The sequence below is a fragment of the Coturnix japonica genome, chromosome 2, assembly GCF_054131305.1.
Source record: "Coturnix japonica strain WE chromosome 2, WE-NBRP24, whole genome shotgun sequence".
Lineage (NCBI taxonomy): Eukaryota > Metazoa > Chordata > Aves > Galliformes > Phasianidae > Coturnix > Coturnix japonica.
Genome location: NC_140664.1, coordinates 76,489,629 through 76,508,582, shown reverse-complemented (window position 1 = coordinate 76,508,582; position 18,954 = coordinate 76,489,629). Strand labels below are relative to the sequence as shown.

The 18,954-nt window shown below is 42.0% G+C and overlaps 1 protein-coding gene across 1 annotated transcript in view; it reads left to right on the top strand.

The window, feature by feature from the left end:
- The window catches only part of GMDS (GDP-mannose 4,6-dehydratase), a 384,143-nt gene extending 365,189 nt beyond the window's left edge, over window positions 1-18,954 (top strand). Inside the window, exons 10-11 of the mRNA XM_015854488.3 lie at window positions 18,221-18,289; window positions 18,618-18,954. Coding sequence (XP_015709974.1) covers window positions 18,221-18,289; window positions 18,618-18,680 — 132 coding nt within the window. The 3' untranslated portion in view covers window positions 18,681-18,954. The remainder of the gene's footprint in view (window positions 1-18,220; window positions 18,290-18,617) is intronic.

Below are 18,954 nucleotides of genomic sequence, written 5' to 3'. Positions count from 1 at the left end.
CCAGGCTGGTCCACTCATAATTTTCTGAAACAGTTATTTACACTAAAATTTTCCATGCTTGGTCTTTTTCCAAAGGTAAATGTCATCGTCAGGTTTTAGCAGAAACCCTGCTGCCGGTGCAGGGAACAGGTATCTTTATAAGTCATCTGAATTTTATTATGGAGTCAAAAAGGGAAAAAAAAAAAAAAAGAAAGAAAAAAAAAGAAGGCCAAAGTCTGGTGCTTGGAATGAACAAAAGCTTTCACTAGTATTGAGCACAACTGAACTTTTCCAAGGCAATGTGAAATATATATTGCTTCTGTTCCATTTGGTTAAGGTCAAGAATGAACAAATTCAGTGCCTGGGTTGGTTAGAGAATTACTCGTTCTCCACGCACAACTGTTTTGAAGCTTGAGCTATGGTTCAGTGTTTCTGGTTTCATCATGTGATGGATCAACCCCACAATTTAGGAGCAACCTGAATAGTCCAGAGACTTTGCAAGATCTCCTGGCACAGTTATGCAAGAGTGGTGGGTTATTTTGTTATGTTTTGTTTAATGGGGTTGTAACATGGCCAAGCAAAGAGGCAGACTACACACCAGTAAGCGTGTTTTTGAATTGTAGCGCTCCATTGAGATCACAATGATCTTCAAAAGAGCAGATCTTTGTAAAAATTGCTTTGGATAACATGTCTTTTTGGGGTGTTGAGTTACAACAAAGCTCATATTTCCATTATACAGCCTTAGATAAGTCAGAAACTTGGCCTGAGGTTTGCTCTGCAACTTTCAAATAATAGTTTCAGCTTTTTGTCTGCTTCTAAGAGTACAAGAATTAGAAATGACCTGACAGCAGATACTACATAAAGATAAGAAATTACTGTTGTCATTATACAAAGATGGAAGTTTATGCATTACTACAAATGCTTGTTCTTTTTTTTTTTTTTCTTAGTTCTTACTATTATTAAATTAGTAGTCATGAAGGTCTGTAACATAAGAGGAAATAGAGGACTAAAAGGAAGAATCCGTTTGGCTTAAAAGTAAGAGGCAGGTGTCAGAAAATTAAGTATGTTCTTTATGGTTCAGTCCAAGAAAAATATTCAATAAAGTCATATTGGTAGTGTTATGGTAATCTCCCTGGTAGAAAAATTGGAGGTAATTCTGCTATCATTTCTCATTCTTATTATTGTCTACTATTGCATAAGCAGCAATCCAAAAGTGCCCTGAGTAGGTTCATACCCAAAGAAAACATCAGTATCCTTCTTGAAAGCATTCCAGATGAAACCGGGGTCGTAAAACAAAATGGAAAGTTGACGGTTTTATTGTGATGAACGTTACAATCAAGTAGTTATCTGATGGATCAGCTGCTTTTTATGATCCATGATGAGAAATGTAGCTGTCATATGAGGAATAGATTTCTCATCATAAAACTTACCTCTGTAATTTCAGCACCTGAATAAGTGCTGCCTCAGGTGCTGATTGTGCTAGTAAACACTGTCTGAAGGATGATTTCCCCATCTGTGTTTCTCCTCCTTCCATTCAAATGTGCAGTTTGGCAACAAGTGTTTTTCTGTAGCTCCCTTTCCTTCAGCAGCTGGTGCGATTAGAGATCTTATATGAAACGGCTGCAGTTGGATAGCAGGTGATAGAGGAGTTCACCTGAGGAAAGAGACATCTTTGCAAGGTATGTAGGTCAGCAGTTCTGTAGACATCTGGTAAAGCAATCTGTCATTGAGAAGTTACCTCTCTGGTAGAGCAACGTACTTCAAATCACTGCTGCCACCAGAAGGGGCTTAATTCTTGTGTCGTATTACGTAGGTTTCCAGTGTAATCAGTGAAAGAATAGCTCATAGCTTATGTACATTTCCTTGGTTAGGCCCTTGCATCTGGATAGATGTCTAAAATTACAGCTTTCAAACCCTTACTGCCTTATTTACATATGACACTTTCTTTTTGAGAGAACAGAAGATAAGCATTTGAGGGCATAGATCAAAGCATCAGGTCCCCGGAAGGCTGCATTGGTTTCATTACAATCCATAAGATTTTCTTCTGTATAAACTGCCTTGATGTTAAAAGCAAGGCAATCTCCTCATCTAACATGATGATTGAACCATAGGAACAAATTTTCCTCTTAAATTCATGCTGCGGACCCCCTGTGTTCGAGAGAAGTTATACATTTCAGAGTGCAGACAGACACTGTTACATATTGTCCCTTGTTCACCCCAGTTCCACCGCCCTCCAAAAGTTCTCTGCATCTCTGAATCGCTCCGCCTTTGGCAATTCTGCTGGTGAGGCTCCCAGCTGGGGGTGTGGTTTACTTAAAATGGGTGCTTTTCACCAAAATAATAAATTATCCCTGTACTACTGTCTGAAGAGGATGGATCTGGAGCCAATTTAGTGAGCATAAGTTACAATTGACTTTGGAAGTAATAACTTACACTTGGAGCTTTCTTAGATGTATAGCCAAAGAGCTGTCTGACTGCTTGTGTTTTTACACATCTTTCAGCTAAATTAGAAATCCAAGTGCAAAACCTAATGCTCTGAGATATCTTGGAGATTTGTGGCCTTCCCAGAAAGACTTTGGGTCCATAAACTAGCCAGAGGGTCTCCACCTTTCATATATTTTCTTCCTCATGTGTGGGAAATTGGTAAACAGTAATTGGAGTTCATTATATCTGAATTAATGAATCTGAGTATAATTTGCCTCAGTCCTGACAAACTGTGCTGGAAAGCTGATTAGTGGAGGGAGCAAATTTAACAGAACACCTACTCCACAGGTGGAACCAATGATTGAAGGATATATTATTAACATGTGGGGAAGGTAGGAAAGCTGTAGGAATACAGAAAGCAAGTATTACGCTGGGCTGGGGAATATGAAGTCAAGGGTGAAGCTTTTAAGTGACCGGGTAGGAAGACAATGATGAAAAGGAAAAAATAGTGTGGTAGAATAAAAATCTGAGAGAACTTTGATGAACTGGAGAAGCTGAGAATATCCAAAAATTCTCAGTCCAGGGAAGAATGAAGCTGCGTATGCATCCAATGTTTCTGTTCATGATAAGAAAGAGAAGTTCAATCCAAAGCCTGATATCAAGAATCTGCTGTTGAGTTTAGTGGTCTTTATGTCAAGCAATGAGAGGACTGAATAAAAGAGGCATTATAAAGAGCAGGAACTATAGCAGTTGCAGATGGTTTACTTCATTCTATTATCAAATTTCTGATTTTAGCCTGTTAGGATGCTACTGGCAATGATGACTAACACTGGAAAGCTTGGATATATTTAGCCCACTCAGTGCCTACCTGGCCAGGAGCAGGAGTTTGCATGAGAACATGCAAGTCCCTCCTCACCAGAAATGGAAATCCCAAACTAGAATATTCTTCTAGGTAGCTTGAGTAGGTTCATTGAATCACTGGCATGCTTTTAGTACTTTGTTCACCATTTCTGACAGAGAAAGCTAAACACATTCCATTTCACATATAGAAAGTGAAGCTCTTAGATTTGTTGGGGAGAAGAGCTTTATTTCCGGGAGATGCTGAAGTATATATGAAAATACAGAACTTAAGGCACTCATGAGAAAAAAATACCCAACAATAGTAAGAACCACCTCTAAATGTGCTTTTAATATGTGGATTTGAATGTATTAAATTTTATGTATGTTGTTGCATTTATTTCTTTTCTTATGCAGACAGGCGCAAGTCTTCACTACATTGTATTCTCTGTACCTTGTCTAATTCATATGCATGCAAAACAGACCAAGGATAAATGGAGTTGGTTGCATCTTTTTGTTAGATATATGAATAACTATTCAGGATGTAAAGCAGTTGAAAATGATGCCCTTATTACCTAAAATTTGCATGCCTGCTGACATGAAGCATCACATATTTCACACAGATCCTACAAAACAAGAACTGCTGTTGGAAAATGCCCCATTGCTTGTGTAGTTGATTGTTTTTATACGCAATTCCCAGAACTGCATGCTGAGTTCCAGTAACCATGCGCATAAAAACAACTGCAGCAAGTTTTTAAGGATTTTTAATCATATGGCCCAAAACCTCAGTCTTCACTGCTGTGTTGTTTTATGCAGTTTTTTGTAAGATAACCGAGATAAACATGAGATCGGTTGTTGACTGTTCAAGCCAGAGAAGGCATACGTGTACATGTGTGGGGCTACAGAACTGCAGAATTTCTGCTTTAAATATTGAAATTGATAGAGGAAACTGATGTGCCAGAAGAAATATGCTGCAGCCAGTGACAGTGGTTCGAGTAAGCAACAAGCAGCTTCTGAAATTTTGCATTTCCAGTACATGAATCTTAAACTAGCAGTGTCATAGAGAAGAGTGAATCCTTGCCATAAAGCTATTAAAACAGGCTGCAGTAGTTCAGAGAATACTTAATTGGTGCTTCTCTTCTTTGCATATCACTTTTTTTCATCAGCTCTAATACTTTTTTTTCCTCCTCAATAAACTTCTTTGCCTTAAAGGACTTGTGAAGGAAATAATTAAAAAGTACAGAGAGGAAAACTGTCTGAGCAGAAGGGGCAGAAATCCAAGGTGCTTAGGGAAGTGCCTCAAACACTGCTTTGGATTATTAATTTTTTTCTTACTATTATTTTATGATGTTGTTTATGTTTAATTGCTCATGTTTTCCTAACCCGTGTGACAGGCATAATTTGAAGAGCAGTAGTAATGATCAAGCTGTGGAAGTGCCAGCCGCTGCCTACGTGCTCAGGCAAGCATAGAGCAGGCAGTGTCATCTCTTGATTAGATCTGAACTTCTTTTGTATGTTGATGAAAATGATCCTGACTGTTATTATTTAAATATAATTGATGCCAAGAGGCTCTATAGGAAGTCAGAGCTCTCTGTTCACTCCCTATAAGGAATAGTAAGTTCGTGGGACTTCACCACAGTATGTGCTATTAAAATGTTTACTTTAAAAAGATAAAATTAGTTTATTTGGGTCTTTTTACTAGAAGTTGCCAGGCAGCCCATCTATACCAGTGTAATTATTTTTTTAATCAGTGGACAGTGTCAGTTTTAACTTTTCAAATCAAACCACAAGATCAGAGATATTAGAAGTGCCACACAGCATGTGCTAGTATTGTGAATCTCATTTGGAAGCTGTAGTACAATGCTGGATTGGGATTTTCTGGTTACTACACCTTTGGGTTATTTCACGCTTCAATTGTGTGGTACTGTAGTGACACATTGGAGGCCACACTGCTGAACAGATGAGAGACCATCAGAATGTGAAGTCTTTTCAGGTTATTCAAATAACACATGGAGATAAAATTACTAATTTGCAGATATCTTTGGTAACGGTTTGTCAAGGTAGCTGTTGCGATATGTTTGAAAGCTTTTATACTTCTTTTTTTGAAAGTGCATGGAGTCATTTGTTTTGTTTTCATAAACCAGAGTTCCGGAGTCCCATGATTGCACATAAATCTCAGCTTTTTGACACATTAAGTTTTTGCTCTAATGTAGTATTTGAAGAGAAAGTCTTTGAAAAGAAGAATGTTAAATTTTTAGAGCATAGGAGACAAGTAAACCAGTAAACTCATGAGTTCTGTTACTCCCAGGTCAGTAATAGGGCCTGGAGGGGAAAGGTGGAGCAAACAATAATCAGATTTTTAGCATTACTAGGGTAAGCATTTTATTTGAGTGAGAGAAGCTAGAGAATAAAATCCAGGGAGATAAATAGAAATGAAACTTTAGACAAGCAAGGAACATGAGATTGAATAAGTAACCTACTGTGCCCAGGTGCTGTATGTCCACTCATCCTCAGAGTTGTTTGCTGCTGAGGGTCTGTATGCTCACCTCAAAACAACAGCAAGGACTTACTTGGGGCAAATCATTTTTGGCCAGATGCACTGTGACTTGCATACTTCAGCTGTTTTGTCTGTAATAAATCACACATGTATCAGAGGGAAGTGGTGGGATACAGCCTGGAGGTTCTTCCCCTCCCTCACAGTCCAAGGTGTTGATCAAGTCCCCAAATCTTCATACTTCTCAGTTTTTTTAGATGGAGGTGGAAATGTGTTCTTGCCATTGTAATGTCAGTACTGTTGCTTGATTTTATAAGATTTGCATTTTGCTTCTCTGCAGGTTCTCCAGTCATTGTAGTGCTGCTGTGGAACAGCTTTATTTTGTCTTAATGGCATTATGTCTGCTTGAAGTCTTGCTGAGGTTACAAGTGAAATAGTTGCCAAGATATTTATCTAGCTTTCTTCAGCTGATGGTTAGATTCTCAATAAGTACATGACAATTCTGTCATTTGTGGCTTTATGTGTTCACATATATTGCCTGCTAGGTTGGATTGCCTCAAACAAAGTGAACCAAACCACAAGGTTTATCTTTGACCTGCACTGGGAAAGAGCTGTGAGCTGCAGATGGATTCTAACAGGATAATCAATGAGGCGATACTTGACTTTGATAGATTTTCAGAGAAAAGACTGCCATTTTTGTGCTTGTGCAGTGTAAAAAGGACCCTTACCTGATGTCCCTGTGCTGCCGAAGTGTGAATGAAAAATAGGATTTCTTGTCTGAGGAACAGCTCTTTCTTTCGTATTGAAACTTGGCAGAAGACATACTGTGTGAATGGTCTCACGAGACACCTTCCTTGTAAGAAAGTGATGGATGAGGCATCTCACATTTTATACATAATACTGGTGAAAGCACTGGACTATTCTGAGCTCATGCCTATTACTGTATGCGTCTGAGTAGTTTGCTTGTTCTTCAGCTGTGGAACTAAAGGAGGTTTGGCAGGTAGGGCAGGACCACTAGAAAATGCTAACTTTATCCCTTCTACAATGCTTATTCATATTTGATTGCTGCAGGGTGAAATAATGAAGAATTTTTTGGTAACTGATCAAAAATTCCTTTCTTGTTTAATTGAAGGTGTTTAAGCTTAGAAGGTCATTGAGAGGACAGATTTAAAGAAGTGTTATTTGCATTTGGTGATGCCTTGGAAAGAAACAGAGCATATTATGCATGCTTTTAAAGTATATACGATGAATGCACTGCCAAATCTGTGGAATTTTATAGGCAACTACTGTGAACATCAATAGCAATAAATGAGTCTGGTTTTACCCCTACAGAAACTGGCACTGTAAGCTTTAGGAGATCTTTGTGCCTTTTAAAGCTTATTTCAACAAAGTTTCAGCCCTGTCAGCAAACTTTTGCTGTGTTAGTGGTACTTTAAATTGTCTTCCAAACCCTGCAACATTCTGCACTGTATTCAGAACTGGAGCAAAAAGAAAGCTGGCACTCGTGTGTGCTGAAGAACCACTGAAAAAGGGACAAGTTGGTAAGGATACATAGAGAACACCTGGAAAAATAATGGAAAAACATTTGATGGAGAAGAGCACTATAGCAGAAATGAGGAGGGCAAAATCTCACTGGGAGGCGATGCATTTTGAGGGTAGATGAGAAATGATGAAGGAACGCCAGGTTTAAGAGAGTGTTTGTGAGGAAGAGGAGAATGATGCTCAAAAGAGAAACAGGAGCTTAAATGCAAGAAAACCTGGAAGACGCCCCAGATTAGGAAAGAAAATGTCTAAAAGTGAAAGGGGAAAAATGACATTTTATAGAAAAACAAATGAGCCAAAAATGGGAAAGAATGAAACAACAAAGAAGGTGAGAGAAATTAAATTGACAAGAAAAGGGAAGGACAAAAGAGAACAAAATACTTGGCTTATCTTTCAAAGAAAGGGAAAAAAATCTTTATTGATTTCTTGGAAGATTTTACAATAGATTGGATGTTTGTTCTGAGAGACAGTGAAAGGTAGAATAGGAAAAAATGTGGTTTTTTTTCCAGGCTTTCCTGTGCAGGAAATCTAATAGGAAGTTATTTTTATTAACCAAGATGAGAGAACACGCAACAGCAAGCTACCAAGAATGTTGTGGAAAATCCAGTTATTTTTCCAGTCGAACAAGATAAACCTGTGGCCATTGACCAGTAAGAGCCTAAGGCTCAAATTATTAAGCACCAAGATCAGTGAGCTGAACAGCCATTGGAGTCTGCGTATCTTCAGATACTTAGCAATCTACTTCCATCACAGGCAAGAAACATCCTGAACACCACATAGCTCATATTTGTAGCCATTCATTAATCACCTTCTTTCTGTTTTGTCTATCTAATCAACATGAAAAGTAGACTTGTTTGATTTAATTTGCAAATGTGAGACCAGTTAATTTTATGGAGATATATCACTTGATGGAGTTGAGCAGTATTTTTCCAACATGGCAGTCAGATTTCACTGGCCACTATATAGGGGAGACAGAAGTGCGAATGCATTGTGTAGACAAGGAAGTGTCTTTGGCAGAGTGTTTTGGGATTGATGGTTGGGGTGATACTAAATGTCTCAGGAAGGCTTTGTTGTGTTCAGGTTTCAAGTTCCAAGTGAATGTCATGGAGCCCTGCTCCATGGGGCACCATTTCTTCGCACAGCAATGTGATAGCAACCCTCCACTAGTCTTGGTGACAAAATTGTGCACCCCAACTGTCTTTTGTCCTGACTGGAAATGGCAGTATGCACAACATCTAACACAGATAGCCAAAAGCTTCAGATGCTTTGCAGGGAAAATGAAGTGGGCATGCTTCACTGTTCATTCTGAGTGACACTTCTTGAGGTTTCATAAAAGAAAAGAGGAAGGGAAATAAGTCTACCTTTCTACCAGATTTGTGCTTCTGAACTTCTAGAGTCTGCAGTGGCTTGTAGAGCATCCTTTCAAAAGCTGTAAGATACCGTGGCAGTGTTCAGCCCACACCCCGACATATTTGCAAGAGACTGTGAGACAGGGCAGTGGGGAGCACAATGCCTGTGTTTGCAGCAATAGTATGTTTTTAATCTGTAAAGGAAATATTCAGCTGCCTACTTTGCTCGGACTTAGCAGTGGCCAGTGTTTTATCTTGGGAATCTAGGTTGAATAGACATGCAGCATAGAAATACATTTGTTTACGGACAGGAAATGCATAAGCCTTTTAATGGATAAAGCATGAGTTTGAAGCATTAAATGTGACCTGTTTTGTTGTGCGCCAGTACCTGCAAAGGGTTATTCTTTGTAGTGTCCTACTTGGACTCAAACACTAAAGCTTTCATCAAAGTAAATCTGATTATTTTGCACATGGTTTTCCTGAAAGGATGTTATGATTTTCTAGATGTTTGGTGGCTGGTGATAAATTAGGCTTTTATGATGTCATGTGAAAGGCCACTGCTTGGACTTCCTTCTCCATCAAGTGCGCTGAAGAATACATTTGGGACATACTTAGATTCAGAAATGATCCTACCTTGTTTTATATTAACCCTTTTGCAGTTCATTGTTTGCTTTATAACTGGAAGGGGTTAGCAAGGATATCATCACTTTCACAGACAGGAGCCCCATGGTATCATGTCTTTTTCCACGGGTAACAAAGCCTCAGCTCATGAGCTCCCTTTAAACCTTTCACAGCTTAAATTCTTCCCATATATTGCATCTTCAAAAGGGTTTTTGAATCTGATGGGGTTTCTAGTGAGAAATTGGAATGTGGTGAGTGGTGGGGGGAAGGTGATGTGCCCCATAAATTAGGTCAGGTTTATGACCATGCAGAGGGAGGCTGTTTCTGGAACAAGAGCCAGCAGTATGCTGCTGTTTTACCAAGAGAGGTGACAGCTCCCTTCTTCACCCTGCTTAGTCCAAGGGAGAGAATATTTACAACAGCAGGTTTTCCATCAATGAGAAATGACGATCTGTGCTCCGTGCTAACTCTTTCGTGCTTGTTAATCTGTAGTGGGGAAGAAGACAGGAAGAGGGAGGTATCCATCTTTTTGCTGTCCTTTTCACCCATAGTCTTACGATAGGTTTCAGAGTGGCAGAGGTTCATACATCACTATAAACATGCCAGGAAGGGAGCGTCATCTCTCCTGTCAACCCTGATTCACAGAGCAGTGAAATGAGCACTGAACACAGGTCAAATAAAGCAATTGCAGATCATAGGTGGGCTGGAGTTTTCCAGTGACATACTTTTTAGATGAAAAATGACCTTTCGAGGAAATTAATATTTTTATTAGGAAAAAAAAAATAAAATAACAGCACACCCTTCCAACTTTCTTAATAATGTAACTTTTATGTTAAAAGACCTTGACTTTCTCAGAGATACAAATATTCTTAAGGGTAGTGAAATAACCAGTGCATCCTCTACAAGAAGGAGAAAATCACACTCTGCAGTAGTGATATCCTGCTGATCACTAAACTGCTGCTTAACGCTCTAAGGTTACATAGATAAATATCTATAGGTAAAACACGTGCTCATTGTCCTACCATTTATTGGTCTGTTGCTTATCTTTTGGTGTTTGTCTGGCAATGAAAATTAAACCTACAGACATATCCAACAAAATTTGTTATAAATGAAGTGGCTTTTCAGGGGAAGCAGAGAATAAATTAAGTAGCCTAGCAGCACGGATTTGTGGCGTTATCTGTCTTCCTGTTCATCTCGACATATCAGCCAGTGAAGACAGCTAGCCCTGGGGGCCATATTCCACTTCCAGTCAAAAATGCAGCTATTACTGTACAATAAACCCTGCTGAAATCAAACAGCTTTACAGAGTGATTTCCCAATGTTTCCAATAATACAAAAAGTAAGGAGTGATGAGAAAAACAATTGGAGCTGATGAACAAAACTGTGAGAGTTGCATTCGGCAATTCCAAAGAATATCATGTGTTGGCTTAAATAACAAGAATTGTGCATAGCAATAAACATGTGTGATGAAGGAATGATTGGCTTACTCTTTCTCCCAGAAGTGTTGTTGGAGTTGAGAACAGGCCTCAGGGAAGCAAAAGTCACCACACCACACTGTAACCATGAGCAAAAGCCTTCCCAAGTGCAGAAGTGGCAGGGAAAAGAGAGGAAATCTTCTTCTTCCATATGCTGCAGCTGATCTCTACCCTCATAGGTCTTGTTTTGGTGATGTGAAGGTCATGCACTGCAATTCTCACTGCAATCTGGCCAGGCAGCTTGAAGAAATGTATTGGCGTACAACCACTGCTCTGCCTATTCACCAACAAGTTTCTGTAGACTAGGAGCCACTGTATTATCTGAAAGACCATCCTGCAGAGCCATGAGCTCTGAGGTTACAGCTTCGCTTCCATCCACACTGGGAACACCTTCCAGGTCTTCCCAGGAATCCGGGATTGCCTTGGGGCAGATCAGGAGGAATGTAAGCAGGGAGGGAGCTTTGCTGTAGACAGCAGTGGGGTTTTCCCTGCTTCTGGGAGCACACTTCCAGCCTGCCCCATGGCTGGTCCTGGAAAGCAGCTGTAGCAAGGCATGCCGTGGGGTGCTTCACTCCTGATTCAAGGCGAGTTAGATCCATTACTGCCTTGTGGGGAATATCAGGATGTAATTTGGGAGGAATTTTATCTGACTCAAGGGACGGCACTGGCTGAGATGTCTTCTTATGCTTTGCTTGGCAATTCAATAGATCTGAGGAGCGCTCAGCTCTGTTCAGGGGTTTGTCCATGCAGCTGCGCACTGACACAAGGCCAGCACATGCTCTCCCCATGCTGCCTGCCATGCCAGCATGCTGCAGCCCTGCTGCTACCAAAGCCACCTGACCACAAGGCTGCCATGGCTCCAGGCCCAGCTGGGCTATATGTGCTGTGTTATTGGTGCCGGCGGGTCGGGCAGAGCTGTGCTGATGGAGCCAAGCGAGGCGTCGCTGCCTGCCGCCACTTGGCCCCACTGATGGACGGTGCTGCCGAACTCTGACTTCCTGAGCAGGCCAGACGGGTTGCTGCTTTCTTCTTGTCTCTTATCACCCCTGTCATTGCAGGAGAGGCCTGGCCTCACTGCAGTTCATGCTGATAGGCAGCGGTGAAGTGGAAAAGGCGCGGGAGGGAGGGGAGGAAGGGGATGTAGGGAGGAGGAGGAGGAGGAGGAGGAGGGAGGCGATCTCCATTGCTGTTATTATTGCCCTAATGTTTATTGCTGTGCCACGCTCACTTGCCTTAACCCTTTGGAAACTGGTGACACTAAAGATTATCAAACAGATAAAGTAAAACCTCTGCTCTAACACCTGTGGATAAGCAGGGATGGTGCCCAAGTTGTACAGACAGCGTGGCTGCGGTGGCCCCTTGTGCTGGGTTGTATGCCCTGGAGGTGCCCAGTGCCTGCAGCCTGCGAGGGCCCTCAGAAGCGCAGGTGCCCAGCGCCTCACAGTGTCAGCATGGCCCTCTGGTTTTTCTCTCCCTCCCCTCCTTTTCCCCTTGCCATGGAGTTATTAAAACTGGAGCTTTTGTGAGCAGGGAGGGGATTTGCACATGAAAACATGAGCCGGGGGGGGGGGGGGAGGGAGCTTGTCTCTTATTTTAAGTGATATTTTGTTATATGTGAGTTTCAACCTATCGCTTGCTTTTTGCCTTTTGCCTTTTCCTGCGGTTCTTTGCAAACAATGCTGTCTTTCTGCTAAAGACTGCTGACCCAAGAGTGGAAAGCAGTCTGTTCATGCTGCATTAAAACAAATTTAGATCAGGAACCAAATTCACTGGCATTCCTCTATTCCCTCGGTACCCTGGCTGCTCCACAACTTTGCTTTTCTAAGAACAGAGGAAAGAAAAAGTGAAAACGGAGCGACACATTACGGCTCCTCTGAAATTCCTGAAGATGTTTACTGTGTTGTCACTAGCCCTGGGCATTGCTCATGGACATGCTTTCTTTCCACTCTCCTCGTATTTAATGTGGTGATAGGAGCCTCTTGCTTTATACTTAAAAGTTGTTTTTTTTTTTTCCCCGTTACTATAGATATTATACCAAACAGTGCCCTTTACAGACATGGAGCCAGAACTCTCTGTACTTGCAGAGCAGGGCCAAGAGGCCAGCAGGCGCAGTGCTTGTGTCTGGGACTCCTTCGGGGTGCTGGTGAGAGCTCAGCTCAGCTGGGCATTGGGTCTTGCACCAGCAGAATGCACGTTTACAGGCTCTGCAGCTCCTGTCCAGTGAAGTCTGGCTGCTTTTCCTAACAGTGTACTGGGAACAGCACAACTGAAGTCACAGCAACTGCTTTCTGTCTTTGCATCTATGTTGCGACACGCACAACATCCCAGGGCCTGGTGGCAAGCAGAGGACAGGAGATGTGAGTTGCAGTGGCAGAACTGCGTGGTGAGCTGCACATGCAGCCCCTTGTCTTCTGCAAGCACTGTAGCAAGGCTGTTCCCCTCCAGCAGCAAAGGGAATGACCTGCAGCAGAGACCCAAGAGTATGGTGCAGCAATGCTGTTACTGAGACATGCTCAATAAAACTTGCTGTGGGGGGAAAAAAAAAAAAAAAAAGATACAAAAACAGCATGAAAAGAGGCATGCATGGTTTCATAAAATGAAGTTTGCATGACTGAGATAAAAAATGCAAAGCTGTAAGCTAATGTTGCTGGCTTCAATAGTTGTTTATTAATTTTTCTTCTAGTGGGATGAGTTAAAGGAAGGGTATGAAGTAGGGGACCAGGAAAGTAAAAGACAAGCAGGGTTTGCCGGAGACGTTTGCCTCTATACTCTTGAAATCCTTCTTGATGAAACTCCTTGAGGAGCAGTGCAAGACTAAACACGTAAGCCAGAGCCTGTGCTGAGCTGGGTCTGCACTCCGTACTTGTGGGAGCTCTGCTGTAACAAATCATCTTCCAAGCAGCCTTGCTGATTGTGAACCTAACCCTGGCCACTTTTCAGATGCAGTAAAACTGTTGTGTGCTTAGATCAAGTCTGTTTATTTTTAGAGGTAAAGCCTTGTCTCTGCCGCAGCGAATGGAGCTGGGCATGATTCCATCGCAGGTGTTTTACTGAGGACTCGGTCTGCGTTTTATTCTGCTGTAGCAGCGAGCAAAAGCTGGCTCTCAATGCTGGCTTAAGCGAAGGAACATTTTAAAGGCAATCAGCTGAGCTGTAGCAATTAAGGAAACCTTGGATTTCTTTCAGGCCACACTATCTTCTTTTTCTCACATTGTCTTGAAGCTTTACATTTTCAGCTGAGGCTAATTGAATGAGACAGTGATGCACTGCACACTGAAACCAGATCAATCACTGCGTGAGTCAAAATAGAAGCAGTGATGACACCCAGAACAAGAGCTTGGGAAATGTGATCTTTACATCAGAATATTCTACATTTTTGTCTCATGGCTTTAAAACCTAATTTTAAAATGCCTTGGTGCATTGCATAACAAATTTCTCCCTGCTTATCTGTCTGTATTGGTGTGCGTGCATTTGGACAATGAAACTGAATCATAAAATCAGATTTAGTAATAACGGGGTATATTCTACGCTATGTCCAATGTACAGAGGACATAAGAGGTACATACAGAGGTAAAAGAGAAAAAATCACACTGGATGAGCTCGGTATTTTCTGCAGGAGACGTATATGTGACAGTGAGATGGATATAAAGGTGGAGGAGAGTTTCCTGTCATATTCAGTACTGCTGTCTTTTCCACCCTCCTTCACTTAAATATTTACTTGGATGCTGTTTCCAAATCTTAGACAGCTTCCAGGCAAAACTTGTTGTAAGTGTTCACTTACGCTAACTATATTTGCATGGAAAATAAGGGAATGTTCCTTCCAAAATGATTAACTAAGAGCAAAGACTTAGTCTTATGTTTGTGACCCGAGTACCGTAAGAACAACAGAAAGCCTTAATCGGTGTTTTCAGGTTTGCAAACTCTCAGCTCAGTATCTAAATCCCTTGTGAAGTCAGAGGGCTTTGTTTTCCTGTCAGTACATAAAGTTCAGCGTTGCAGACAAAGCTCTCCTGCAGGGGCACAAAGCACTGAGTGCTGTCATTCCATCATTTCCAAACCACACGAGGATACCGGCAGCCTGCATTCAGCAGCGGCACCCAAAAACATCCACAGCTTCTCCAGTGGCAGATCACCTCTTCCTTCTTGGTTGTCTCAACTGTTGGCACCTCCAGAAAATGGAGCCCCAACACAGAAGAACCTACATACTTTATGGATCAGTGTGTTAGAGGGATATATATATATATTTATTTTATTTTATTGGAAGCCTGACAAATTCATCTCTGGTTTCAGTGAAAGAACTGAGATAATATAAACAAGCAGTCACTCTGTTCCAGGAGGAGCTTTTTGTAATATTCTTATTTTATTGTAATTACCTTATTGTTTTCATATTATGAGCTACTTGTAGAAAAATACAGGAAACACGACTGCGATACAATCCTTTAATCAGGAATAGCTTTGTTCCAGTCTTCATTTCCATTCGGTGTTGAAACCTCGCTTAACAAGAACACAATCAGACCTTGAATGTAGATGTAATACAACATTAATACTGTGGTATCACATAGCATTTTATCTCTGGACATGAGAACTTCTGTAAGAGAACCTTTTAAAAGTGCATAGGGGTTATTTTGTCCACAAGGCTGTTTTCAAGTAAATCTTACTACGAAGTAGTGCTTCTCAGAAGTACAAGACTTCTTCAAGAGAGCCACTTAAAAATCTTTTAACCTGAATCAGCTGGGGAATTTGAATTATCATATATATTAAATCTTCTCTTTTCTCTCTCTCTTTTTTTTTCCCTTTTGCTCACAGATTATGCCATCATTGTTAAAGCATGGGAGCTTTTTAAGGAAAAAAAACAAACATTTTTTTAACATGTATGTTTATTTAATACACTGGTTATTCATCTCATCTCAATGTATAATCCAGTGCTGCAAATCACTTTATTACTGCTTTCAAATCTCCCCTCGCACACACCTTATTTTGACCTATTCAGCAGCCGAATGTTTGTGTTTTTTGTCTTAAAGACTGAAATTAAGGTGTTTTTTTTTTTAAGCTGAACTGTTTTAAGAAAAAGCATTTGTCCAAGAAAGCTAAAAGACTGCTCCCAAGCTGCTCGAAAGCAGAATGCAGCCACATGCAGCAAGCAACAGCAATTTGTTTGCTTGTTCTTGGTCCATTTCTTAGCTGGGAAAGCAAGGTCCTTGATAGGTTCGAATTCAAATGATATTTTTTTTTGCCACAAAGATCATGGATGTGAAATTATTGCTTAAGAAGCATTTCCAAAAGTGAAAACAAGTTTTATGTTACGGCTTTTACGACTTAAAACAGGGCAGTATTAAGAACGCAACTTCTAGCTTGTGGCTCGAATTAGAACTGAATAAAAGGCAGTTGTTTTCATTATGGAATTATTATTTTAAGAAGGATTTCCTTGTTTGCAGGCACATACACACACACACACACGTATTAATGTGAACTAAGCCGAACCCCAGATAAAAGGCATCCCTCTGTGAGTGCGTTAGGGCCCGATCCAAATTTTATCAGAGTTAGTGGGAGCCTTTCTCATTTCAAACCAGATTTTGCAATCCATATTCACACGACCCTCTGGGGGATCCCTCAAGCTGACATGGTTTTACATGACTTGGCCCCAAAGGTCTGCAGCAGTTTCTGACAACCCAGTGCAGGGCTGCAGTAGGAAATCGTTTAGTCTAATTTAAGGAAATCACTGCATTTTTATTTTCATATCATTTTGTTCCTATGCATCCATTTACTCTTTTCTGAAGGCACACTGGAATGCTTTCAGCATAAAGCCTGAAGTATTACAAATGCTGCCTGGAACAGCCTCAGCAGACGTGTTTGTTCCACATCCCCTTCTGCAATATTTCCTTTGGTGGATTTCCTCTGCTGCTGGAAGCGAGCTGTCTAGCTTTCTGCAACACAATTATGGAGAAGAATTTCCTACGTTTTACTGCACAGGATGAGGTGATTTTGGAAGTTATCACAATCTGAACCACACGTGCACAAAAGATAGCAGCAGGAGGGTAAAAAAAAAAACATGTGCCCGACAGCGCCAGTGCATCCATCATAGAATCACTGAATGACCTGGGTTGAAAAGGACCACAATGATCATGTAGTTTCAGCCCCCCTGCTATGTGCAGGGTTGCCAACCACCAGACCAGGCTGCCCAGAGCCACATCCAGCCTGGCCTTGAATGCCTCCAGGGATGGGGCATCCACAACCTCCTTGGGCAACCTGTTCCAGTGCATCACTACCCTCTGATTTCCTCCTAAATCAACCTCAATGCATCCATCAGCCCCAGTGTGTCCATCAGCTCCAACAACATACCCATCAGCCCCAATGTTCCCATTAGCCCTGCCAATGGGCACAGTGTAGAGAAGGAGAAACCCAGCCCAGGTGTAGGGCAGAGCCCTGCCATTCTGCCAGCATCAAGTGGTGGCACCTCAAGTCAAGGGCAATGGCAGCATTTCTCCTCAGCTTTGTAGTTATGTACTAAAGTTTGTTTTGTTTCTCCCTAAATACGTACGGATATAGTTTGGTCTTTACTACAGAGAAACTAAACTTGCATGGAGAGATGACACTTTATTATAAACCATTGCATACTACTGCAAGTTGCAAAAGCCAACTGGGTATTACAGGAAGATGCAGTCAGTCCCTTAGTCGTTCATTTAGAGATGCAGTCACGGGAGGTTTTTCCTTGTTTAATGTTATTAGTTTTGATGACCGGTTGTGGGATTGTTTTGGTGTGGTAGCACTTACAAGAGCACTTTAACAGTGAGGTGAATATGAACAAAGCCTTGTTTTCTGTAACGGTTTTGAGATCATTTATTTTCATTTACGAGGTGTTTGGACTTTTCTTTCCATGGGGATGCTGGAAATTCTTAAGAAAAAAAAGATGCAGGCAATTCCAAAGCTGGCTGTTTACTACTGCTGTGTGTGGTTACCCATATTCACAACAGTCTTTCAGCATCATCTGTCTGTGATCACATTTTTATTTGAAAGAGAACAGTTGTCATGTTTGCTCTGTGATTTACATTATTTAAACAAGCAGGGGGGAAAGGAATTTGAAGCAGCTCATTCAATAGCATGACTAAGATGTATGACAACTTATTATAAAGCGTTCACCATTATAAGGCAGTAAGGCACACACAAAAACAAAGAATAACTCTTTTGCTCTGAAATAGCCTGGTGAAAGGATGCTGCCTCCTGGTGATTTATAGGCATATGAGCTTCCACAACAATTACATCTTCAATATTTTGCCCTCAGAAGGCAGCCAGGTCTGAGAGCCGTGCTCAGCCTGCAGAGATGTGTACCTCACTCAATGCCCACTGACCACTGGGCGCTGCTTCCAAGGGTCCCCCCAAGTTTCCTTCCTCAGACAAGCTGTGGCTGGAGGACTTTGACCTGCAGCAGCACAGAGCCCAGCACCAGTGCTGTGCAGTGGGGAGAGGGAGCCATTCTCACAGTGATTTTCTCTTCTCCACAGGATTTCCTTCAAGGGGACTGTACCAAAGCCAGGCAAAAGCTGAACTGGAAGCCCAGAGTCACGTTTGATGTGAGTAGGGGGTTTTGTGCCTACCAAGAGTTCATGTCCCATAGGAGCCACCCGGGGTGGGGCGCTTGGCATGGTCAATGACCACCCTGGGCTGTTGTTGCTTGCATGGCAGCAGCCACATCAGCAGTATGTGTGACTGTTCACCCACCCTGGGAAAGGAGTGTGTGCTCATGGAGGGAACCAAGGGAGGTCACAAATAGGGGAATTCACAGGCAAGCACTGGAGGAGCCGTGCTTCCTCCCCATCCCACAGTGGGCCAGGGGCTCATTGTGCTGCAGGGTTCATCCCTGACTCCAGGGCCCTCACCTGCCTTTCTCCTTCTTCACAGGAGCTGGTGAGGGAGATGGTGGATGCCGACGTGGAGCTCATGAGGAGCAACCCCAACGCCTGAGCCCGGCAGGACCCGGCCAAGGCACAGCTACACGGGGGCCATGCTGGGGGCCACCCCCGGCCCTGGTACCTCAATGCTAGCAGCCTACATGTACAAGGCCGGTTTTGTCCCTCCTCCATTCCCCCAGTGCCTCAGGCCCCACACATTGGGGGCAGGCCTGCTCCTCCACACGGGCCACCTCTGGTGCCTGCTGCACTACTGTACCTAGAGGAGCCATTGGCCAGCGAGCCCATCGACTTACTTTTTAATTAAAACTTCTCTTTCTATTACCTAA